Source organism: Cryptomeria japonica, chromosome 8 (assembly GCF_030272615.1).
Source record: "Cryptomeria japonica chromosome 8, Sugi_1.0, whole genome shotgun sequence".
Classification (NCBI taxonomy): Eukaryota; Viridiplantae; Streptophyta; class Pinopsida; order Cupressales; family Cupressaceae; genus Cryptomeria; species Cryptomeria japonica.
This window is the reverse complement of record NC_081412.1, coordinates 16,840,401-16,867,695: the sequence shown is the minus strand read 5'-3', so window position 1 is coordinate 16,867,695 and position 27,295 is coordinate 16,840,401. Positions and strand designations below refer to the sequence as shown.

The 27,295-nt window shown below is 33.0% G+C and overlaps 1 protein-coding gene across 2 annotated transcripts; it reads right to left on the bottom strand.

Moving 5' to 3' along the window:
• Window positions 1–2,517: 2,517 nt before the first annotated feature.
• LOC131048775 (transcription factor MYB54) lies at window positions 2,518–7,270 on the bottom strand. 2 transcript variants are annotated; one of them, XM_057982848.1, is made up of 4 exons: window positions 6,785–7,270; window positions 6,426–6,644; window positions 3,875–4,273; window positions 2,518–3,274 (listed from the first exon to the last, which is right to left on the bottom strand). In XM_057982848.1, the coding sequence occupies exons 2-4, from the start codon at window positions 6,607–6,609 to the stop codon at window positions 2,847–2,849; spliced, it is 1,011 nt and encodes a 336-aa protein (XP_057838831.1). In that variant the 5' UTR covers window positions 6,610–6,644; window positions 6,785–7,270; the 3' UTR covers window positions 2,518–2,846. The 2 variants fall into 2 exon arrangements, with proteins under 2 accessions (XP_057838831.1, XP_057838830.1); XM_057982847.1 differs by having other exon boundaries at window positions 6,426–7,270.
• Window positions 7,271–27,295: the final 20,025 nt, after the last annotated feature.

Below are 27,295 nucleotides of genomic sequence, written 5' to 3'. Positions count from 1 at the left end.
AATAGAGCAAGAAGTTTCTGAAAGATCTCATAAGATAAGTGCAGGTTCTATGTTAGAAGTCAGACTTGATTTTTGAGGGACCAGGGTCCCCAACACTCTTGTCCCAGGACCAGGGCACCCCACGCCTTGGTCCTCCCTATTTTGTACTAGATTTTTAAGTCTTTGTTTAGACTATCTCAGAAACCAAATCTTTAGGTCATAGGTCAATAGACCAAGGCACCCAATGCCTTGGTATTGTCAATTTTTCTATAGATTCTAATCACAAATGCACAATAGAATCCTCTTCTCAAATTTATAATTTCTATCTCATTAAAGTTATATATTAGTATGTTTCAGTGCTTGTTTATTCACTTTTCTTTGTTCCTTCATTATAGTTTTACATTCTCCTATACTTTTCATATCTCTTTACATAGCATTAAAGGAATAGAAACCCAAGAAGTAACCCTTGACTCTCTTTCACAAGAGTTAGTCAAGGATGATCACTCCTCTAGGTGCTTCCGTATTCCAGTGTTTGTGTGAATGTGGATTTAGCTCCTAGAATACTATCCGATTCCATTTTCAACCAAAACACTACCAGTCTAGATATTGTGTATGGAGTTGGTTTGACATCTAGATTCATGGATTTACCTAAGAATTTACATTGGAAAGTTGGAAAATTAATTTTGAGATATATTGTAGGAACTATGGATTATGAGATATTATATTCCTCAACATATGATTTTTAATTGATCGGATATATAGACAATGATTTTGTAGGAAGTATAGATGATAAAAAGAGTACATCCAAATATGCATTTCATTTTGGAATATGTATTGTGTCATGGGCATCAAAGAAGTAGCTTATAGTGGCAATCTCATCAGCAAAAGTAGAATGTGTAGCAGGTACATCAACAACATGTCAAGTACTATGGATGCAAAAAAATTTGATGGATCTAACACATAAACAAAAGGAGGCAACTCCAATCTATTGTGATAATAAGCCAGTTCTTGCACTATAAAAAAAATCATGTTTTTCATAAGAGGAGCAGGCATATTGATCCAAAGTATCATTTCATTCGAGAGTTGGTGAACAAAGGAAAAATGAATCTTGAGTATTGCAAATCTAAAGAACAACTTACAGACATATTTATGAAACCCTTAGGAAAGGATCAATTTGAATATTTAAGAAAAAATGTTGGTATTGTTGATGTTGATGCAATAAAAGATAGAAATTCTGGAGAAGCATTAAAATATTTATTTCTAGCATAGAAATTAGATTGTTGTTTTTATTTTCTAGATTTAACTATTTTGTTTCTAGAATTTATGTTTTCTATGTAACTAATTCTAATCAGCCTAAGCTTGTTTATTTTCTAGAAGTTTCAAAAGACCTCTATAAAAGAGGCATACGTAACTGGTTTTTATATCCAGCAATATAAATTTCTTCTGTGCAGCAGCACATATATTCTAGTTTTTATTGCATCTGCCCACCCACAATTCAGAATACGTGCAAGCATATAACATAGCAAAATCAAAACACTTAAAAGAGGAACCATTGAGAGGCAATTTCATTCTTAGACGAAGATCATTTTAAAAACTTATAGGAGGTAAAACAGTGTACTGATATATATTTTTTAACTAATTTAAGCAGGGGATTGAATAGGAAACGAAGATCACAACAATAATTTACTTGACCTTACTCTATAATTTACTTAGAAAATGGATCTTATAACCTTGAAAGCAAGAAAGTTAGAAATTAAAAGAGTAAAATACTTATTAAAAATGGATGCTTTGAAAACATGGTAAAATAAGTGGTATTCTATAAACTAAAGATATATTGAGAGATTTTTATAAATAAAATATAGTGAAGTAGAAATGAGAACAAAGGTATTATTTAGCATCTTATGAACAAGAATATAAAGTTTATTTTTATGCATTGAATCATTCATAGTTTAACCCCACAAAATTTAGCAACATTGGTCACATTGTTGAAGAATTTAAATTTGATGAAAGAATATTTAGGGTTTATAGTCATTTTAGTTACCCTTATTTGATGCACCAACATCATGAGGCATAGGACACTTGAAGTCTATAGAAAAACTTTTTTAAATATTCATATTTAAATTCTTAATCCAACTTAAATATGAAACTAGCATACCTATCTTTAGAGGAATATAAGGAAGATAGATAATAATAAGATGTTTTTTTTCTTTTCATGTATTCAAGTGTCACAAACAATTCAAATTAAATGTTTCTAATTTTTATTGAGTATAATTCTCTTCTACATAATTAATGACATAACTATTAAATAATACCCTAAAATATCCAACAAGTAAAATGAATAGATAAAAAAATCCAATCACAAAACCCTATAATTATTTAAGAACCAAACCAATCATTTTGTACTAACCAAACCAAACCAGACCTCAGCTCTCTGTCTTCTAAAAGTATATCTAGTTTTTAATATTTTAAATACCTATCGTAGTTACAACATGGACAAAAGAAAGCCTACTAGCAACTTGACAGACTCTGAAATGTGACTTATCGATAAACCAAGAATTCTCTTATTGTGTTGGCATAAGTACATCTATCTTTTCAATGACCTTCAACGTCACTCTAATTGGAAAATAAAGTGACCTCCTCACCTTAAATCTCATTTAAATATATTCTGAACAGTTACATCATCATGCTGTCTAATAATCTTCTTTCATGGTAATCTAATTTTCTTCTTACACCACCTGAAATAACTGCCGACTGCAACTACACCTTACGGTGTTAGTTCTAGAAGACGGCTATAGAAAAACAAAGGTTACTTCTTAGGTTGCAACGTAACCAGCAAATGACTTAACCTGCATTGCAGTATGCCTAGTTTAAAAGGCACCCACACCTAAGAAATCAATGAAAGGAATCCCCCCTCCATTATGTTGCTCATTCTCTTCTAGTTTCTGCCTAGATTCATCCACCATATTCTTCGGTGTAGAAGCAACATTCAGAAAGTTATAATAAGTGATATCCTCTGTTTTCTGAGGAGATGAAATGAAAGGTAACATTGATTTGAAATTGTAGCTCTTGTTTTTACAAGGGTCCCCATTACTGTCCAAATTATCACCTCTTTTCAAGTCATGAAGTTTTACTCGTTCCAGTGCACTGTCCACTTCACTACTGATTCCTGAGCCTTCAAATAGCATGGATGATGCATTTGATACTGATGTTGTCGGTCCGATGTTTTCAGACAGATAAGGAAGTAATTTCCACTTCTTTTCTTTTACTGAACTGTTTTCAGGGTTAGAAATGTGCCCTGAACAAACAAAACATTGGTAACAGTCATAAACTATGCAAATTTTAACTTAAACTAAGACAGATAAGCGATGTTGAGGGTCTACATTAAAATTTTATTTATGAAGAAAATATTTCTGTTCTTTAATGTTTCAGAATTTATTTGTGTTGGAATTTTTGCATCAACATTTAAGATTATCTACGTTTTATCATCAGAATAATAGAGAGCTAGAGTTAAGAGAGATCAAGAATAATCTCTCATCAGAGAACTAGAGATAGAGAGTTAGAAAATGATCTATCATCAGAATAATAAAAAGGTAAAACATGATTTACCAATATCATTTCTTCTTCTCTTGCTCTATATTATTCTGATGATAGATTATTGAATGTGATTTGCAATGTTGATACAAAATTTTAACATAATTGAATTCCAAAACAATAATGAACAACATTATAAATTGTGAAAACTTGATATCATTAAAGACAAATAATTATGATTATATTTTAAAAAAATGTTACGAAAAACAAGGTTATCTTATACGTGCATGCATCAAAATGTCAGGAAATAGAAAAATAACTGTAAATTTTTTGAAAGAATATGTGATGAGAATTTAATACAGACCTAAGAAGTCCAGCTGAATTGGCGACCTGCTACCATGTTTGAGTAGGCTCGTTTCATTAAGCTGTTGATGGTGTTTGTCAAATTTCAGAAGAAAGTTGTGAGATTGTGACCCAATATCGTTGTATTTATGTTGGAATTTACCAGAATTTTTTATGGTTTGAAACATTTTCTTGCGGCCATACATTCTTGAGTGCTCCCTGTGTCTTCTGGCCATGATGACATGCCAGTGATTTTTGACAGCATTATCAGTTCTTCCTTCGAATAACCTGGCAATGATGGCCCATCTGTTGCCATGCAAACGGTGACAAGCTAGCAAGCGCTGTTCTTCCTCTTCTGAAAATGGACGCCTATTTATCTTTGGATCAAGTTGATTAAACCATCTTAGCCTGCAACTCTTTCCTGCATAAAAAACGCATGCAAGAAATAATTTACACGTAGTTGATGACGAAATATTTGTCACGTATCTGAAACTCCACGTTTGCAACAGTAGCTGTAGGTTATTGAGTAATTCTCACTGATAGGCAATATTTAAAGAACCTAACAACCTGACTTTTGTAATAGATCACACCTATACGCTCTTTTCAATATAATATTTCAACCTTATAATAACACATTACCCAGGGATGCTGTTCAAAATTCAAAACATGCGCAGGCATACAAGGATAGAGGAATCAAAACACTTTAGAAAAGAACAACTGAGAGGGAATTTGATTCTTAATAGTTAACAAAAGATCTTTTTAAAAACTTAGAGGAAGTAAAACAGTGTACTGATCTATATTTTATAACTAATTTAAGCAAGGGGACTGAGTAGGAAAGGGAGATTTCAACAATAATTTACGTGAGTTGTAAAATAGTTTTACCTTACTATACAAATAAATAGGAAGTTTTATGGATGTAATGAGAAATACTCTCCACAAATTGTGTAGAAAAGGAAACATTAAATTCAATGGAATTGTAATGCATCCCTTCTTTGAATGGAAGCCAAGTTTAGAGATATAATTTTTTTAATAATTTTCAATTTTTTTCTTGGGAGAGCGTCTTTATAGAGATAAATAAAAACTTCTTAACTTAAATTCATAGTTATTTGTATATTAAATAATTATTATTTAATAATAATATAACATTAATAATGTGTTATTATTAAATATATACTATATTAATGTGACTGTTTTAATTTAATTATTTTATTTCTATAATATTATTTATTTAATTATTCTGAAAATTTTGAATGATTTATCATTTTAACTAAATTAAAAATGATATTAATATAGATAATAAATGATTCTTGAAATATAAATTAAGATTTTATTTTATTTTATTTTTATGTTTTATTATATTATTTTTGAAAAATAAAATAGATCTTCAATTAAAATCTGTTTTATATAAAATAGTTTTAAGTAAAAATTTAAATAACTAATATCAATACGTCTTTTCTTATTTATTCATTTATATATGCAATTTTAGTTTAGATAGATATTAATAATTATTATTATATAAATATTGTAAAGGAAAAACTTTTTTTTATATTCATACAAGTTAATCATAGGAATGCATACAACTATGCAAATTTCAACCTAGATTAATTCATAATTACATAGAAATCTTAAATTCATATATCTAAAAGATGGATGATATTAGTCTTAAGACACTTATCTTATCTTATGTAACAAATTTAATATACATACCAACTAAGAGAAGGCACTTATCTATCTTATGTCATACATTTAATATACATATCTCAAACTTGTTTCTCCACTAAATTTATTTGACATATCTATACTAATTTATTATGTTCTATAATAAAATATAACGGTCTATATTTTATCTTTCATTATTAGATATTGATTTATTATTTATCTTTTGATGGATTCATTGACAAAACCTTAAAAACCTAAAACTTAAAAATTATATCAGAAATATTAGATGAAAATATAAGATATCTAAGAAAAGTTTATTATGTTATATATACAATAGCTTCTGTGCACCTTATTAACTTGACTTGTTCTATACTAATCTATCTATGCCCTATTATAAAATAGAGTTATCTATATCTAATCTATCTATTACTACGTATTGACTTGTTCTTTATCTTTGGATGATTAATTAGCAAATTCCTAAACGCCCAAAAGCCATATCAGAGGCATTAGCTGAAAACACAAGGTCTCTCTCAAAGTTTATTAAGTTCGAAGCTTTTATGGAGAAAATATTCAATAGCTTCTATGCACCTTATTAAAGTTAAAAGCTCTTACAATATGTCTTCAGGCCAAGTGTTGTAGCTAAATGACGTTTGTTGTGATATATAAGAGTACTAACTTGTCTCAGTTCTCTCTGGTAAAAACCATTAGACATGTGATATACATAGAAAATAGTTATCAGGAGAAAATGGTTATCAGGAGAAGTTATAATGAATTTATTTCATACTTCCGGTTTATGTTTATTTCTTTTTACACAACCCATTTTAAAAAGAAAAAGAAAGCTAAAACACAGAAGGAGCTTTAAACACAAGCCTCAGAAAAGAAAAGAAAAATTCATAAGAATATGATGGATTTACCTGATCTGTCATGAAGTTTCTCTGCTATGGCATTCCAATTCTGTGGTCCAAACTGTGCAACAAGCTCCTTCAGCTTCTCATCCTCATCTGGCCTCCAGTGTCCTCTCCCACATGGTGTTTCAGGTAATATTGCGCTACAAAAATTACCCTCATTTTCTTTGGAACAAGAGCTATATTCCTTCATCCTTCCAAACTATCAACTCCCTATCTTTCCAAACCCTAAAATCATTGATTGAACAAACATATAACCTCTTTAAAACCAGAACCAACCTGAAGCAATTCCTCCATCTATATGAAATTACAATAAATAGCGGATCTTTCCTATTGACAGGCCAATTTCATAATAACCTTTTTCATACCATGGCAAGCTCAACCATCTGAATCATGGATCAATGGGTGCATAGATAACCTCCTTTATGATCAGAGTAAATAACTCAACTGCAAATTGAACCAGTATAAATCTACACTACTTGTTATGCACAAACTATTCTCTGACCGGGTGCACAACTGTTATAGGGTGACCCCAATCATAAAAAGTTTCAAAGAAATGATGGGTAAGTACAAAAATGATCTCTTTAAAAATTCCGGATCTCAGGTGAACTCAATCACCTTTTTCTATCATCACCATTTTCAAATCTTCTCCTACCCCAAAGATAATCATTACCCATCTATTCCACAAAACTGTGCTCCTCATATGAGATTCCACTCAAAAACATTTATATCCTCTCCCTCGTTTCCCCCACCATGAAAGCTTCACTTAACGACTGCAAAACGCCTCAAACCCTGCCCTTTTATTATATGGCACCACCCCCATGATTACGCCATAGAACCGTCACTCCCCCACCAAAACGAAAAATATTCTTATAATATAACATAACCAAATCGGTTGCCCTTTATGAACAAAACTCTGTGAAATTATGGTTGAAACATTACTATTTTTTCTACAATTTTTTTGTTTGATGGTATGTCAAGGTCACTTTCATGACAAGATTCGTGCTAAATTTGTATACATATTGAGATTGCGTGTATGGCTAATTGATCAGGCAGCTTGTACATCAAATTCCAGGACCCACATTCTTTGGCTGTTTAACCATCCATTTTTTAGTTGCTTGGGATGTTGTTTTATCCGTTTTAAGGAAACGAGAAGAACAGTAGTCTAGTTTTGTTGATTAGGTGGTTCATCTGCCATTGGTAGCCTATAATTTATCACCCCAATTTATATTTAGATTTATTGTTGGTGAGGTTGGTAGCCCTGTAGAGACACACAGTTTTTATATATAAAATGACTTCCAACATGCTAATTGTTAAGGGAAACCATTAAATAATGTTCAGAATTTGTGTCTCTTTTGGCACTTCGATGCAGGCTAGATTTTTTGTTTATTCAAAAAAGCTTTCGAAGTTCTCACTGACATTAAAGTCTAAACGAACCAACCTACCACCACCGCTTGCCTTAATACCCAGATTTCTAGGAAGTTATAATTTAAAACAACTAGTTATGTGATAGTCTGAATTCAGACATTTATTCCAAATGCCATGCATTCCACATTTTCTCAGACCAACGATGAATTCATTGTGAAACTGAAAGTTGAAATTAGAATATCTTATTTTTAAGCATTTTATATTCTAAGACAAATAGATGATTTTTAAGCAATTCATTTATTTTATCTATTATATCTATGAAACTAAAAATTAAAATTAGAATATCTTATTTTAAAGCATTTTATATTCTAAGACAAATAGATGATTTTTAAGCAATTCATTTATTTTATCTATTATATCTATCTATCGAGAGATATCTCTTGTTTGTTCATAGATGAATTTAAGATATCTCTTATAATTGATGTAAATACATTATTTATTTAATATCTAATAAACCTTTATATTGATATGGTCAAATTTAAAATAAATAAATTATTTTAATGATTTTATTAAATTTGAGTTAATGAGAAGAAAATAAAGATTGATTTTATTTATATTTCAAATATTATAATACTATCTATTATTAAAAATTATTAAATAGTAATACCTCGGAATGTACATGACTATAAAATTTAAGGTAAAAAGGTGAGTTAGAATGTCTCTTGATACAACAAAAAAAATAGCTTAAATATTAAATATTATTAGTAGTAAAATGGTGATAAAAAATAATCTTATTGACGTGTTGTGATTTAGTTTTTTATTAATTAATTAAATGATATAATATTTGTAAAAGAAAATAAAGTTTCTTTATGTGTTGAGCTAGGTTAATTAAATTAATGAAATATAATTGGGAGTAATGAATTAGATAAATTCTTTTGAAAATTGAATAAGATGGATGGGGAGTATCTATTTTAATAATTGAATAATGGATGCAAACTCAATAATATTATGGAATTTGTCAAGCATTAGATCTAGAAATAATATTTCTCTATTATTGTACTATCATTATTTATCCACTAGAGCTTTACTTTGTTAGGGAAAAGTTCATAAAATTAGGATAAAGTTCCAATCATGGATCTATTTTTTACATTTCAACTCGTTATGTTAATTTCTTCAAATTTCACCAATGTGCATGAATTTACTTTGTTCTTCCTAAATATTTGAGGACTTAGTGGCATTTAACATTACCTTAAGGTTTGTTGATTAGTAAAAGGAGATAAGTTCTCCCAAATTACCCATTGAAATTTCAACAAGATAAATATAATAGGAAAGCCCCTAAGTATGCATCTTTAATACTCTTTTTGCTAAAAAATAATAAAGTGTGTTCAAACTATGTAGTTGTTAATTAATCTCTAGAGTGAATGATTTCTTGAATCTTTTGATTATTAAAGTGAATAAATTTGAGCTCTTTAAGTGTAGTGGATAACATCAAAACATGCCAGATGTTTATTAATTGGATGATGGTAGAGGGCCGAAATTGTTAGGATTAAGATACCATTGATCTTGTAAATCTTATGACATGGATCCAACAACCTTTGAAAGTGTCCTAAGGCACTTAAGGTGTATTGAAAAAATATATTTATAATATTTATTGTCACTATTGTTTTATATACATTCATAAGGGTGATGGGTTCCACTAATAGTGGTAAAAGTGGGTTGTAAAAAAAATTATTTAATATTATTTTTCATACATGCAACCCCTAGAAGGAGATAATTAATGTCTTAGTAAGTGGACAAATGAGTGACCTTTGGGATTCTCCAACTATTTTCTTGGAAGAGTAAACATAGGTCTCTTGGTATTCTATCATTTATTATATTTAATGTAATGTTTATCTTGCAATATTGGGCACCCAAGTTGGATGAAAATTATTGTAGCCAAAACCAATGTCTATTTAGCTTCTATGGAGGTAATCCAAGAGTTGTGGTGATTTAAAAAGAAGAGCCTTCTTTGAAGACCTTTATTGATAATTTTGGAGCTCTTTGGATGTAGAATGCATGAAATAATGAACCATTGAACATCGAGTTAATTTGTAGGTTCACACAAATAGGTGGGAGGCATAAGTAGGTTGTTCATAGATACATAGATTCTTCCATGTTTGACACAAATAAGAGAATAGAAATTGAATGTATTGTAATCACATTTATTGTTGACAATGCATACTTAACCTCACTTCTTGGTAGACTTTTTTTCTGGCAAGGATTTATCTATGTTAATCATATGTTATGTTGTGTTATTATGTTTCTGATTTGTGTCTCATTTTTGCTATCTTAGGGTGATGTTTTTCTTTTTTTATTGCTACTATAAGTTCATATAAGATAGGGTCATTAAGTATGATATGAAGGATGAATTTTGGTGTCATTAAGAAGAAGGATCTAAGCATGGTTTTCCACATTAAGGCAACTTAATTTTTTATATTTTTATATAAGTTTTAGATTTTCATGTTGTAGTTGTCCATGAATTGTATCTCATCCCTTGATTCTTTTATTATATAGAGATTGATCTTCATAATATTTAGTATTGAACCTATATGTTTCCCTACATTTGGTATAAGAGTTGAGGGTTTACCTAGTTCTATGTATGAACCCCTATTTTTTTATTTCTTATCTTGGCAACCTTATGGGTATTTGTTTAGAATAATTAAAGGTTTTTGAAAATATTATGAGGTTGAAATGAATGTTCTATGAGTTAACTTTTTCTTTGCAAACTTGTGAAATTGGAAATCATGAATATTGTTGATTTCATCCATGCTACGCATTGGAATCTCATGATTGTGGATCCTTATGGAGTTGGTTATGGTTTGGTAAGATAGATCTCATGTTTGATGATATGTGTATATCCTCTTATTTGGTGGTTTTGTTCCTTTTCCTTGTGGTCATGTGTAGTGAGAATAAGTTCATGTTGGATGAGTATTAACATCTTGGTTACATGGAGAAACACCAACTATTTGGACTACAAATTGAAGTTCTTAAAGGTTCATGGTTTTAGCCCATGGTTACATGAAAGCATTGAAAGATAAGCCACTGACCTCTTTGTGAGTTGTGAAGCTGATATGTTTTATATGTTTTAATCTCCTACACAACTTGGTTTTCTTATTGGGCTGTATTTTTCTCTTGTTTTTAGATGTCAGTTTGTAGTAATATGCGTATTCCATTGTTTGATGACATGAATGATGTGTATGTCTATATTTTTAAGTGGGTTTCAGATTTACAATGATGGTCTTCTAGGTTTTACAATTTAACTAAAATTTGTGGTATTTAGATCTATCATAAGACTATATTAGGGTATTTTATATGAAGACAATTACAAGTTTGCATGGTTGCTTGGAGTTATTTAATTGATCTATGGCTAATCCTATGTGAAATTGTTTGGAAAATTAGATCTAGTGTTGATGTTTGGTGTTTGAGTAGTGGAAATCCACATTTTATATCTGATTATCTTTATTATGCATTATATTGATGTGGGGTTGAATCTTTCAATTATTTGGTATTGGAACACTAACTACATATTTCTTCTTTGAGAAGTTGCATATGTGTTGATCTTGTAAATTTTTTTATGAGGATTCAATTTTGTAGGCCTTGTTGTAGGTCATCGTTATTACATCGGTATGTTGATTGCAACAAGAAAAAGGTTTTTGGAGTAATTGATATAGTCATTCATTTGAATCTTTGTATTAGATTATGATGCATGCGAAGATTTGTTCAATTTTAATGGATTTTTGATAATGATATTTCTCATGATACCGTGTATAACTTAGTATCACTTTTAGTGGAAGCTTTATGTAATTACATAATGTGTTTTATCTTCTTTGTTTCATTATTTTGGTTCTAATTTATTGTTATTATAGTGTGTAGTGAGCCATGGATAAACTTTGATTATAATATGGATGGTCTTTTGCGATGGTTGTTGGTGTCATGTGAAATTATTGAACTTTTCCTTCTAATTGCAATGAGAGTTTGACATCTTTGGTTCTATTAAGAAATTGTTTTTATATCTTATTGGTTTGGAGATCATAGTTTGACTCTTCCCCTTTAAGCTCTCGATGTTGATTTATTTGATTATGTTGGGGCCACAAGGGATATTCATTTATAAGATGGCCATCACGATGCCTCTAGAGATTGGTTACACAACTTAGTGTGATCTTTGGCATTTACCTAGATTCATAATTTGATGATGGATGGTTATCTTCATGTATTTTGGATCTATGGTGACATCTTGGTTTTTCATAGAGGACTCTAAAGTCTTTGGTGAGGTTTCATTTTATGATATGTTATTTAGAGTATATGATCTTCCTTTGAGGAGATATTATATAATGATTCCATGATATGATTCTAATCTTATTGTTTAGACTTAAACAATTATCTTTTTGGTTCTCTTTGGTTTTGACTATTAACCATTTTCTTGAAGATTCATGATTTTATAGGGTTTCATTTGAAGTTGGGATGGATTGATTATTGGATGTCTATGGAGACTAGAGAGACTCAAGGGTGAGACTATGAGATCACATATTTCTTAGATTGTGTGTTAAGATGGCTACTTTTTTATGAGGATGTTAGTAGAAAGGCTAAGGAGCCTACACCTGGTTATAGGTGTAAATTCATTATGGTCCTAAAGAGAATATTTTCATTTATTGTAACCTCTAATTATTTGGTGTTGTATGCACATGAAAATATTGTTTTCCGCTCTTGATCTACTTGGCAAGAGAATCTTTTATTCTCATATGAATTAGACTTGAATATAGTGGTTTTGAGGACTTAGTGGGAAGAAGATTCATGGTTTTATGGACATTTTGTGTTCTTCTTATTGTTGGTCTTGAGCTATGGGTATAGTTGTGAGGACTTATTTGGAGAGGTACAGAAAATGGTTTGTGTCTTTGGTCATATTCCCTTTATTGTGGAAATAGTTGATCTATTTAATCTACCTTTAGTAGGGGATGTTTATATCTATTTCTACAATGTTACATTTGACTTGACTATTAGTTTTTGACATCATTTTAGCTTGGGAATGGTGAAGGAAATATTACATAACATATCTTGGTACATGTTAGTGTGGAACAAGGATATGATTTGATTTGCAAGTTCTCATTTTGGTCTTGTTCTTCTTCCTAGATGTTTGTAATCACATGGTTGAGTTTTGAAGAACTTGGGAGAGTTATAGAGACTATTGGTAAGAGATTTATTCCATCATAATAATTGTAGGATGTCCATATCATTATACATACTTCCTTGAAACAATATAATAGAGGAATAAACTACATCCTCTATGCTAAGTACTATAGATAGACTTGATATGCTTTGATCTATTTGACATTACTCAAGTATTGGGAATGTTTCGATATATGGACTTGATTATCCTCTATGATATCTTGTCTTCTTGATTATTAATGTGATATTGAGTTTTCATGTTTCATTGGATTAGGATCTTTGAGTTGTGAATTTTGTAGGTGTTTATAACCTATTGATTGCAATGGGATGAATTGGATGTGGACTATCTATATCCATGAGATTGTTTCAATATTGATACACTTATTAGTTGGTCGTGTCTATGGTGATTTATACATTAGTATGTGTAGCATCATAAATTGCATCCCTATGCAATTCCTTTCTTATCTAGACCCTATTTTAGGTTTCGTGACCTTCTACATGATTGACATGCTTGATCTAGCCCTATTCCACATCCCATTTTAGCTTCTCCTTCCCATTTTGGACCTTAGGTTCCAATTTGGGGCCACATTGAAAGGATCAAGGTGCCTAGGCTGACCCACTCCAAGGAGTAGGCCTATTAGGGTTCCCTACTCTCAAGTGTTTGGGCCCAAATTAAAACCACCTTAGGCAGGAATTCTTTTCCCGTGTCAACCTGCTTTGAGTTTTGTACCCTAAAATGCTTGAGAGAGGTATATAAGCAATGTATCCTCCCTCATTTTGGGTAGAAGGTAGAAAAATACATGAAAAGAGATGATGATATGATACCAATTTCATGCCTCAAGCCCTCAAGAGAAAGAGATCAAGCATCAAGACAATGAATATTAGGAGTAATTCACAAATCTATGGAATTTTTATGGCATTCGTGATCTTCTCTTCCTAAAGTCAATCACATTCAAGTAAACATCAAGCATCTTCATGAAAATTTCAACATCAAGAAGATTTATGAAGGTATAAGCATTCCTTTTTTAGTTCTAGCCTATACTACCTAATAGCATGCTTTCAATTCAAGTTCAATTCAATTCAATTTCAAGGTTAATTCCTAAAACCTATGTTTGACTTAGGAAAACCCATTTCTACTTAACATTTTCTCTCTTTTTTGTGTGTAGGAATAGGTGTCGAACCCATAAAAATAGGTACAAAGAAATCAATTGGAGATCCACAGTCTAATTTCTCAAAGGTAAAATTGCCAAGAGTGGGCCGAGAAAGGTGCCTCAATCTTGGGAGTAGGTTGAGCAAGTTGAGCTGGAAGCCTTGCTCCCTCTAGTTTTGTCTGATATTTTCTATGCAAGCTTGTTACAATCTACTCTATTGGATCTTCTTCCAAAATCAGACTACCAGTTCACTATCTTCTTGTACACACAAATTAAAAAGGTCACCCTTTCACCCTATCTTGCATCCTTCTTCATTTACAATTTTTATAGTCATATTCCCCTATAGTGAAGGAGTATTGGATCTACTTTGTGCTTAAACCATCTTGACCCTAATGGACCATTCTCCTTCCAATGTAACGACATAGGAAATGAAATAGATTCTTTGTTTTCATGCATAGACTTGTTAATCATTTTCCACCTACCTTACAATATGTTACATTGTTATAGGAGGTTTGATATATAGAGACTTCATTGAAATTTAAAGTTGATATGTTGATTGCATGAATTATTACTATGTTGGTATACCTTGGTTTTAGGTATGGTTATCTTAGATGAATTTCAATTTGTTGTGGTTTCTATTCTAGGTGGTATGATAAGACAATCACTTAGAGCCTTTTTTATCATTTGAATCTGATGCTTATGTTAATGCAAAAATTGGTGTAGATTGCAATGATAGTTGATATATTTCACCTTGGCATGTTTCTTCTTCTCATATGTGGCATGTTGGAGGATGTGAGGAGTTATTAGTTTGACGGTGGTTATCATGGTTGATTTAGCAAGTATCTTCTTGGAGCATGAGAGTATGAAGAAGATTGGGATGGTACATGGATGGCTAAGGGATGTTTTTCCATTTTTTATGATTTTTATAGGTGTCTTTACAATGTATGATGTCAAGTGGGAGAATTTTAGGATTAAGGTACCATCTACCTTGTAAATCCTATGATGTGGTTCCAAAATTATTAGAAACTGTCATAAGGAACTTAGGGTGTATTGGGAAAATATGTTTGTAATTTCTATTCTCACTATTGTTTGTAATATATTCATAAGGGGTGATGGGTTCCACTAGCAGCAATAAAAACTAGGTTGTGAACAAAATTATTTAATATTTATTTTCGCCACATGTGGATGTATAGAATGTTATCCTTAGGAAGTCAAAAAAATGAGTGACCTTTGGGATTCTCCAGTTAGGAGCTTAAAAGAGGCAACACATGTCTCTTGGTATTCTATCATTTATTACATTTGATGTAATGTTTATCTTGTAAAATTGGGCACCCAAATTGGAGGGAAAGTATTAAAGACAAAACTAGCAACCTTCCAAGTTTTGTGGAGGTAATCCAAGGGTTGTGGTCATTTGGAATAAAGAGCCTTCTTGGGACACCTTATTGGTAGTTTTTGAGATCCATCCATTCTATAAATTCATCTTTGGATATAAAATATATATGAAACAAAGAATAATTGAATGCGGAGTTAATTTCCAAAAACAAGGATAGAAGGGAGGCATAAGGAGGTTGGTCATAGGTGCATAGGTGCTGCCATGTTGGATTCAAAGAGGAGAATGGAAATGAATTTATTGCAATTACATTTCTTGTTAATAATGTATAATTGACATCTCTTCTTGGAGATGTTTTTCTTGCAAGGGTTTCTCTACATAAATAGTATGTTATGTTGCTAATTTGTGCCTTATTGCTACTAGCTTAGGGTCATGTTATTATTTATTGATTATAAATTTAATTTCACATAAGTTATGGTTATTTAGCATGATATATAGGCTAATTTATGGCATCATTAAGAATAAAGATCTATGCATGATTTTCCACATTAAGGAAACTTGATTTTTAGATTTGCATATAAGTTTCAAATTTTAAACTTGTAATAGTCCAAGCCTTGTATCTCATTTTTTGATTTGTTTATTAGAGGATATATACACCAATCTATGGTACCAAGAATTTATCATTTTTTATATTTTCATAAAAATGCATCATTGGCAAGAAATGGCCATCCAAACCTTTGGGTTGGATGTCCAAGGAAAATCCAATTGAGATGTTGTGAATTGGAAAATATTTTTGTTTCGACATCAATTATACCTAATCCCTGAAGAAGAATATATACATGAAATATGATATTTAAGTATAAGTCACATTTCAATATCTCTCTCTCTCTCTCTCTCTCTCTCTCTCTCTCTCTCTCTCTCTCTCTCTCTCTCTCTCTCTCTCTCTCTCTCTCTAAGTATCTCACCTCTCAATATATCCCCTCTCTAGTTCTCTCCCTCCCTTTTCACCTCTCTATACATCACCCCCTACCCCTCTCCCCTTATGAACTCTCTCCTTTGCTTCATCTTTATATCAGATAAACTCTAAACCTATTACTCTCTCTCTTCTCTCTCTCTCCCCTATCTCTAGGTCTCTCACATCCTCTCTTCCTCTCTCCCTCACCTTCCCTCCTTACCTCCATATCTATCTATACTTCCCTCCATCTCTCTTTACCTCTTACTCTCCACTATCTCTCTATTCTCATGATCACTACCTCTAACTCCCAATCTCTCTCTCCCAATCCCTACTTTTCTCCCTCCCTCCATATGTACCTCTCCCTCTTTGTTTGATTACCCACCTCTCTCTTCCCATCTATCTTTCTCACCTCTATCCATCCACTCTAGGTCACTCACCCCTCTCTTCCTAGGATCTAGGTCTCTCACCTATATATCTCTCTCCTCTCTAGTTATTTCCCACCCTCTCCACCTCTCTTTCTACCTTCTAACCCCTCTTTCTCTCTTTGTAAATTTATTTCTCACATTTTTTCTCTCCCTCACCTATGTACCTCTTCCGTGTCTAGGTCTCTCAATTACTCCCTATCCACATCTCCCTCCCTATTTATCTCTATCTTTCTCTTTATTCTTCCCTCTCTCTCTTCTTCTCACTCTCTTCCCTCTCCATGTTATCACCTCTCCCTCCCTCCCTTGTATATCTTTTAGGTAATAGGTTGTAGGATATAATATTTAAGGTATGGGATTTAGGGTACAATATTGATGGTGCAAGGTTTAGGGTACATAGGATTGATGGTACTAGACATATTGATGCTTCCCTCTCTCTCTCTCTCTCTCTCTCTCTCTATATATATATATATATATATATATATATATATCTCCCTCCCTCCTTACCCCCATATCTCTCTCTCTCTCTCTCTCTCTCTATCTCTCTCTCTCTCTCTCTCTCCCCTTACTCCCATATCTATCTTCCTCCTCCACTCTCTCATATTCTCTCTCTCCATTGTCCAAGATCTCTCCCTCCCACCCTCTCTCTATCCACCTCTATCTATCTCACTTCTCTCTCTCCCCATCTAGGTCTCTCACCTCTCTCTCCCCCTATAGGCATCTTACCCATCCCCCCTTTTCTCTTTGCCTTCACTTTTCTATCTCCTCCTTCCATAGGTCCATCACTCCTATGTATTCCTCTCTTAATCCATTTTTACTCCTCTCTCTCAATCTCTCTCTCTTTTCTCTCCTTGTCTTCTTCCCTTCCCTCTCTAGGTCATCACCTTTTTGTTAAATTTATATTCTATCTAGGTTTTAGGGTATATAAATTATTTAGGGTATATGTTTTAATGAATGGGATGGAGGGTGTGAGAGACCTAGGGAAGGAGATATAGAGGTGAGGGAAGAGAGAGTTCAAAAAAGGGAGAGTGGAACAAATAAAAATATGATAGACCTAGAGGGGGGGAGAGAGGTGAGAGAACTAGATGGGGAGAGAAAGGGATATAAGAGGAGAGAGGTGATGACCTAGAGAGGAGAGTGAGAGAGAAGAGAAGAGAGATAATAAAAATAAATAGAAGGTTGAGGGAGGGAGGGAGAGGTACACATGGAGTGTAAGACCTAGAGAGGAGAGAGGTAGATAGGTGAGGGAGAAAGAAAAGAAAATGAGAGAGGGTGGGGGATAACTAGAAATGGGAGAGAAAGGCGTGAGAGATAGAAGGTGAGACATAGATGTGTGTGTGTGTGTGTGTGTGTGTGTGTGTGTGTGTGTGTGTGTGTGTGTGTGTGTGTGTGTGTGAGAGAGAGAGAGAGAGAGAGAGAGAGAGAGAGAGAGAGAGAGAGAGAGAGAGAGAGAGAGAGAGAGAGAGAGAGAGAGAGAGAGAGAGAGAGAGAGAGAGAGAGAGAGAGAAGCGGAGAGAGGCATTTTACAAGTAGATTAGGATAAAAAGGTAGAGACATAAAGAATGATGGAGAGATAGGAGAGAGAAATAATAATCAAGAGAATAAAGAGATAAGATAGAGAAATAATAAGAGGGAGCGAGAATAAGAGAGAGGGAGGGATACAAGGATAGAGATGGGGGTATGGAGGAAAGTAAAGGAAGATATGGAAGGAGGCGGGGTAGAAGTGAAAGGTAAAACCTCAACTATCCATCATAAATCATAAAACCTAAACTCTAAGCCTTAATAGAGATATGATATATGAGATAGAGAGAGATGGAGAGGGAGGGAGATAACTAGAGATAGAGTAGATCGAGATGTAAGATTCCTAGAGGGGGAGAGAGAGGTGAGAGACCTAGATAGGGAGAGAGAGGGGTGAGATAGATGGAGGGGGATAGAGAGTTTGGTAATGAGATATGGATGGAGATTTAGAGAGGTACAGAGTGAGGGAGGGAGAAACCTAGAGATGGGGAGAGAGGGTTGGAAGGAAAGGTGATTATGTAGACAATGGAGAGAGAGAATAAGAATAAATAGGAAAGGAAAAGAGATATGTGGGTAAGGAGGTAGGAGGAGATAGAGAGGGAGAGTGGAAGAGAGGGAGAGATATTGAGAGAGGAGAAAGGGAGAAGATGAGAGATAAAAGAACAAAGAGAAAGGAGTGAGAGGTAGACATTAAGGGAGTGAGATACCTAGGGAAGGAAGATAAAAATAGGTGAGAGGGGAGAGAAGATAAGGAGAGAGATGATAAATAGATATGGGTAAGGGGGAGGGAGATAAAGGTGGAGAGAGAGAGAGAGAACCAAAGAGGGGATAGATAAGTGAAAAACCATATATGACTAGTGAGAGGGGTGAGATAGATAGAGGAGGATATAGAGAGGTGGGTAATGAGGCATGGATGTAGAGGTAGATATGTGTAGATTAAGGGATAGAGAAACCTAGAGAGGTAAAGAGAGAGGGGGGGGAGGGAGATGTGATGACCTAGACAATGGAGAGAGAAAAAGATAGAGATAAAGATAGAGACAAAGAGATAGAGAGACAAAGAGAGACAAAGAAAGAGATAGAGGCAAAGAAAAAGACAAAGAGAATAATAGATAGTGGGGGTGGGAGATAGATATGAGGGTAAGTATGGATGGGGAGATAGAGAGGGAGAGGGGAAGAAAGGGAGGGAGAATATGAGAGATAAAATGACAAAGAGAGGTAGACATGGAGGGAGTGAAAGACCTATGGAAGGAAAAAAGAGGTGAGGGGAGAGAGAGAAGAGAAGGAAGCTCATAAAGGGATAGGGGTAAGGAGACAGGGAGGAGGAGAACTAGAGAGGGGACATATAGATAGGTGAGAGACCAAGATGGGTAAAGAGAGGTGAGAGAGGGGTGAGACAGATATAGGGGGATAGAGAGAGGTGGGTAATGAGACTTGGATGTAAAGGTAGATAGAGGAGAGAGAAAGGGTAAGATGGATATGTGAAGACCTAGACAATGGAGAGAGAGAGTAACAAAGGATGAGAGAATAATAGAGATTGATGAAGGGAGATAGATATGAGGGTGAGGATGGGGTGATAGGGAGGGTGAGGGAAAGAAAGGGAGGGATATCTAGGGAGGGGAGAGAGGGAGAAGTAGAGAGATGAAAGAAAAAATAGAGGAGTAAGAGGAGTGGATGGAGAGGTAGACATGGAGTGAGTGAAAGACCTAGGAAACGAGGAGATAGTTAGGTGAGGGGAGAGAGAGAAGAAGACAAATTTAAAAAAGGAATAGGGGTAAGGGGGGAGGGAGAGAGAGGTGGAGCGGGAGGGAGAGAACTAGAGAGGGGATAAATAGATAGGTGAGAGACCTAGAGGGGGACAGAGAGATGTGGGTAATGAGATAGGGAGGGAGACGTAGTGATGTAAAGAGGGAGTTAGGGAGAGACCTAGATATGGGGAGAGAGAGGGTGGAAGGGATAGGTAGTGAGATTGACATAATGGGGAGGGGGGGAGAGAAAAAATAAGAGAGGGAGAGAGAAGAAGAGAGAAGGAAGAAAAAAGAAAGATGGGGGTAAGGAGGAAGGGAAAGGTAGAGAGGGTGGGAGAGACCTAGAGAGGGGAGAGAGAGTTGAGAGAGACAAGAGGAAGAGAGATAGGTTTAGAGTTTGTGGAAGATAAAGAGAGTGAGATAGAGAGCTAAAGAATGTTGATAGAAGCATGTTGATTATTGAAATTTGACTATCAAAAAATTCATATGATCTTCTAAAACCTAGAATCTACATTATAAATCCTAGAGATGTGAAACCACTCTCAAACATCCTACCAATATACACATGAAATATAACTTAAAGTATAAGTCACGTTTCATTGAAATGTGACTTATACTTAAATGTTATATTTCATATTTTTATTCTTCTTTAAGGATTAGGTATAACTTGTCTCCAAATTAGAACAATTTTCGAATCAAAACATCTCATGGGATTTTCTAGTGCAAAACATTTTCCAAGCACCAAATTTGGTGTTCAACAAATGCAAAAGGTGTTTTTACTAGAAGATGAAAAAAATTAACATAATTTTGGTCCTTCTCTCTATGATCAGGTTTGCATGTTTTTCAATGCAAATAAAAAATAACACAATGGCATTAAGTTGTTTCTTAGCTATCTAACCATATCATTTTTTCGCATTTTCATTTTGTTAAAGATTTCATCTTTAATTACTTTTCTTAGTGTCTATAACCAAAATGTACTATTTTGGGTATATTTTTTTACCTATTCATTGAAATTTGAAACAAAATACATTTTTAGAAACTAGACTTCAATCTACATGTATTGAAAAAAAAATCATTTTTTATGTTGTTAATAATTTTACGAGCAAGCATGCTCAATTTTTTTATTTTTAGGATGTGTCCACTTTGAAAATTAGTAAAATATAATATACTCATTGAAAAATTAGCTGAATTTTCTAACATAAACTGCATGGTGTTAGCTAATTTCTCACTAAAGTGATTTCCTAAATTATAAAAAATAGTTAACATTTTAGGGGGGGAACAATAGATGCTATGTTTTTTTTTTTTGGCATAAAAATAAGACCACTTTTTTTGGGTCCCCCTCTTTGAAACCCTTAATCTCTATTATTTTAGAAAAAAACAAGTAGTTTAGAAAGTAGATTTGGAGTACTGCGACTCTTTTCCATGTTGCATAGATTCAATTTTGGAGTATAACTATGTTCAATTTGTTGTTGAAGTTCATACTTTGTTGATTTCAAAGAAGAAGGTAGCATCTTAAGACCCCCTTTTGGTACTACAAATTGGTGGACATACCCTAGATAGAGATTGATCTTCATAATCCTTATATTGAACTTGTATATTTCCCCATAAAAATGGGGTTAGTCAAACAAAATATGAATTTTGACTTAAAATGGAAAGTGATGTTTTTTTATTTGAAGGTCATCCATGTGACAATTTAGATTACCATGGAATTGGCTAGTCTTCAAATCTAGATGTCAAATAATTAAATGGAGTTATGTGAAATAGGTAAGTGTGGTAAGTGGATGGATAAGGAGAGTATATAAGAATGCATGTAAATATATAGTGTAGGGATTATGTTAGAAGGATATGTATGTATAAATACATAAAACACTAGGGGAATAAGCTCAATTTATCCTAAGATCATGTTGTCTATCACTATACATATATAACTTTAGACATCACCTCAAAATAAACACAAAATTGAATGAAAATGACATTGGTACGAAAGTTTTCTAATCAATTATTTTCCCACTTTGATGTTCATGTAAATCTAAATAAATAACATGTTTCAAGATATGTATCACACACAAACATTTATGTAAACTAAATAATTAGACCCCTAGAGGATACCACCATTTACTTCATATAAAAAATGAACCTTATGAATATATTAGCATATGCGTTTTAATTTTAAGTATTTATTCTTAAAAAATGAGTCACTATAAGAGCCTACACATATTTTCATATCTAAAAATATGAATGTCAATATTAAGATATGCCCTCCCCAACCTAACAATCTTTTGTATTTACGAGTTACAAAAAAATGTTGGAAAGGAGAAAAATAATACATTAAATTTAATGTAATCTATAAATAATCATGTAACCATGGAATCAAGTCATCGCATAGGCATGTGAACCATCGATTGTAGAAAATGAATCATGTAAGCATATGAAATAGAGACAAAATATAAATAAAAAATCATGTCTCCCCTAGTATGGGAAATAAGATTGTGATACAACCTTTAATGGATAAAAATATCAATGCAAGAACATAAGGTAGGATAGAACATACCGCTATTAGAATTTCTATAATCCTTAAATATATTGCTAGCACTAATGAGAAATGAAAGCCAAGCAAGAACAATTTTTTGATATATATTAACAATCAAACAAAATAAGATATAATAGCTCCATTAGATCAATTAAGTACCTAAGGGGAAGAGTACAATTATATAGTAGGAGAAAAATCATCCACAATAACATATGCTATTTGGAAACTAGCCATGCAACTTCATGCAAGATTGCACAATTAAGAAATCGTATCCTAACAAGATATTCACACTTAGAAAACTTATCTAAAAGAAAATTAGGAAGAATATTCAAGACTAACACCCTCATTGAGTATAGCTAGGTGAATAAAAAGATATTTTAATTCTGGAAACAACATGCCTTATCAATTATCCAATTACAAAGAGGAAAGGAGAAAATGCATTAGGACTAAAACTCCTAACCTTTATTATAAACTCAAAAAAGGAAGTTACAACTACCAATGAAGAAGTCTAGATGAATCCACATTACAATGGGATGAAGATCAAGATCATAGAAACCAATACATGAGTACCTTCAGGATACTATCAAATGCTAAAAATTGTAGTTTGGTACTTAGTCTACAATGAATAGATAGACACTCAGTCTCTGAATATAATAGTTAATCATTTGAAGATAAGAAGGTATTTTTTGCCAAAGATGTGTTCCAAATGATGTGAAGCTCAATGATTTATTAACAACTTGCAATCCTATATTTTCTTATTAAAGAATATTTAAATGAAACCTAAACTAGATGTTTTAAGAAAAAACCCCATATAGAACTTTAATATAGTTTGATTTTTGAAATGCCCCTAATTTCCCATTACAAGGTACTTTATCATGTGATGTTTGATTAGTCCACCACAATTTTTATAAGAGTCAAAATAAATGCCTTTCTTAGGACAATATCTGATAGTGAAGTTTCCAAGGTCCATCTAAGTATTTTCTCTATGGATAGAATGAAAAAAACTATTCTCATCTTTTATTTCAATGCCCTTTTATATGGATCTTTGGTAGTAGTGATGGGATTTTTGGCATCAACCTATTGTTTTCACTAGGTCTCCTTGATAAACGTTTTAGCTTTCTTTGGATGTCCTCCTATTCATGTTTCATTTTTATCAGTGGCTTTGGATATTGGCCAGTGTTTTCCTCTAGAAAATTTGGTTGGAGAGAAATAATTAGATTCTCTACAGATATCAACATCTCATCAATATGTTTAGCAAAAGATCCTAAATTATTCAAAGAGACTATAGAAGTGAACTTTTTTATAGATTAGGACCTTGTTCCCACCAATCTTCTAATTATCAAATATTTAGACTCGGGTAATTTGATTAGTTTTGCTTCTCTTGGCTCTAGTATCAAAACTTTTCATAAGATTAATAGAGTTAGAGAATGGTCACTTATTCCTTCAAATGTGTTCAAAACCAATAATAATGGTTCTTCTAAGGCAAATCTAGGTGCAATTGGGGTTGGTGGTCTTGGACATGATGCTATTTTTTTCTCTATCACTAAAAGATTTGGGACTACTAATCAAATGGAGGCTTGTGCCCTTCTTGTACTTTGGAGATAACTTCTAAATTGGGATGGAAATAATTTTTTTGTGAAATAGATTGTTGGATCCTAGTTTCTCTATTGAACAAGAAGATTTTTAATGAATTGACTTGGTTTCTAACATCTTGGATTTCTCAAATTGTTTATTTTGCTCAAATTTTTGATACCATCTCTTTTATTCATATTCCTTGTGAATGAAATAAGGTTGTTGATTCTTTAGCTAAATGGATATCAAAGACTCTTCCTAGCTATGATACTTTTGATTGAGACTTTTTATCCTCTGATTAGACAGCTCGATTTCTTCATCTCCTTCAACGTGATAAAAATTGATCATGTTATTTTTATTTTTTTTTCATATTTGTTAGTTCTCCGTATTCTTCTCTTACTTCTTGGTAATGCTGGATTCTTAAAAGCCTCTTTGATATTTTATTTTCTTACTTTTAATTGCACCCATTGTTATGTAAGAATCGTTTCTCTGAATTCTTGATTAATATATTTTGATCTTTTACGAAAAAAACATGTGATCAAGCCTTGAGATCCATGGTCCACATAGGAAATTTTCTTGCTGGGATGCTTTTCGCTAACAATTGTCCAACACGTCACTCCTCTTATATAAAGCATATTTTCTTTCTATAATGTCCTTAAACTTGGCTAAGTGACACACCTCCTCTTATACAGTGCATATTTGTTTTTTCGTAATGTTCTCTAATCTGGCTAAGTGACACACCTCATCCTACTATCAAGACCAACCAGAAATATGTGGAAGCGTCTATCCAGCCTTTAGAATGCACCAATGCATAAATGATGGTGTATGAGAATGACACGCATTCTAGAAACTATATAGCCTTGATAAGCATGGCAGATCCCACCCGATAAATGCCCGCTTGTCCATTATGAATCAGCCGCGTGCATGTCCAACATTGATCAGATGACAAGCACATGCAGGGACCCGATCTGACAGTGGCCAAAGAAAGCTCATGTGAAGAAAATTGACCACAGGGGAATGTTTGCCTACTAGTCTACAACATTCGACTACATTTCTTCACAGAGCTTAACATAATACCAACTGTAACTCGTGGGCTCTCCACCTCAGCTAATGAAACCTCGACACTAAAGCATGCATGCGATGCTTAGTTTTTGGGTGGCACACCACCTTATTTGTATACACAATCAGCTGATAGTTGTGGAGACCACCACCATAAGCTTGTGGCCATTGCCCACCAGCCAGTGACTAGTCACTACTGAGAAAAGCAACGTTCACTTAAGTGATTGGCTACGGGTGATGGGAAGTCATTGACTGAAAAGAAATAAACTGCACAAAATAGTAGAGGAATTTATACAAATGAAGAGGCTAGTATGACCGTACCTTTAGAGCTTTGTTGCAAGCATATAGATATGGAAGATTTCCTAGAGTTAAAGGAATAAATTTAGGGTTATCTTTTAATCTTAGTAAGTTCATTTATGGGGTCTATTGAATGAGCATATGGATTTATTAAATTTAAAAGTAGGTAAAGGATTAAGATAGAAAAGTAAAGTTGTTAATTCATTTTAGTTAGAACTTTGTATTTATAGAGAATGTAGCAAGAATCTAAAAAAAATTAGAGTAGATTGAAAGAATAGAAGAAAAAAAGATCATAAAGGACAAGAAAAAATAATTATGTACATTTTATAAGACAAGAAAAAAACAGAAAATTAAATCTAAAAGGAATAGTAAAGGATTGGGGAAGAAAAGTAAATTAAAGTTATTAATTCATTCTAGTTAGGTGAGAATGTGGTGAGAATCTAAACAAATCTTTAGGGTAGCTCAAAAGAATATAGGACACAGAGGACAAGTAAAAATAATTATGTACAAAACATAAGATAAGAAAAAGAAGAAAATAAAGAAAACCTTCACATCAACTGTAAGCATATATGACATAATTTTACATGTAGTTTTGATATGGAAGCAAAAATTGGGGGAGGTTAATTTTCAAATGGGATTGCATGTAGAAAAACGCAACCCCGTTACATGCCAATCCATGTACATATGTTATATGGCCCAAGACTATAGGAAGAGATGAAAAAAAATGATTGACATTATCAAAATTTGTGTTCTCCAACAAGCTCAAATATTTTTCCTTAGTAAGTAATGCAATAACTACTCAATTGGCAATTTAATTTTCTTTCAATTTTCATGTTTGAGTGTATTGCTACTAATAAGAACATGGTGCACCTAATCTTGATCTCCTATTTGAATTGAATAATTTATTGAAATGCTTGTGTGAATCACATAATCTCATATTATTTTCATTTTTCAATTCAAAACATTGTGATTGATAAATGAATATGTTAGCAAACTAGTCATCGTATATAGAAAAATGAAATGATTCATATTTCATGCTTTCCATATCTTCTTGGTAGCTAACATCACTATGTAAATCAAAGTCAAACTTGAAAACATCATAGTTGCAAGATTTAAAGATGTGTACTTGGTTGTCAGTTGAATCTAAACACATGGTGTCCTCATCCATAACAAAATGTTGAAGTTTGGGATATCTTTGAAAGGGGGTGGGATTAGCTCATGTTTTAGAGCCATGAATGGTAAAGACAAGGAATTGTCCTCACAATTAATGAATAGTTGGAGGGATGCTAGGGTTAAAGTGGGTAGCATTAGAATTGATGTCACAAAAGATCTCATTGCATGAGTCACTATCTTGATTTGTGAAGGAGAGAAGGTCCCCCACCTTAGACAGTAAAAATCATATGAGGACTATATCAAAATAATCTTGGAGGAAGGAGAAAATATCAAGCGCCACCAAAATAGGATTAGTAGAGATGATTTGCCTAATACATGGGGGGTCGTTAGCTACCGTCTGATAAAATTTCACACTTGAAGGTAGGTTCACTATTGTACAGAAGTATCACTTTCCACTTCTTAATCACCTTAGTCACAATAAACCAGTCAATTTTCCATATATTTACTTTCCTCTATAAATTGTAAAATGCATAAATTAACCCCTAGTGCAATGGAGGATAAGCTCCATTACTGACACATTTTTTGTATAGAGGACCAAAATAAAAATTGCCTTTCTA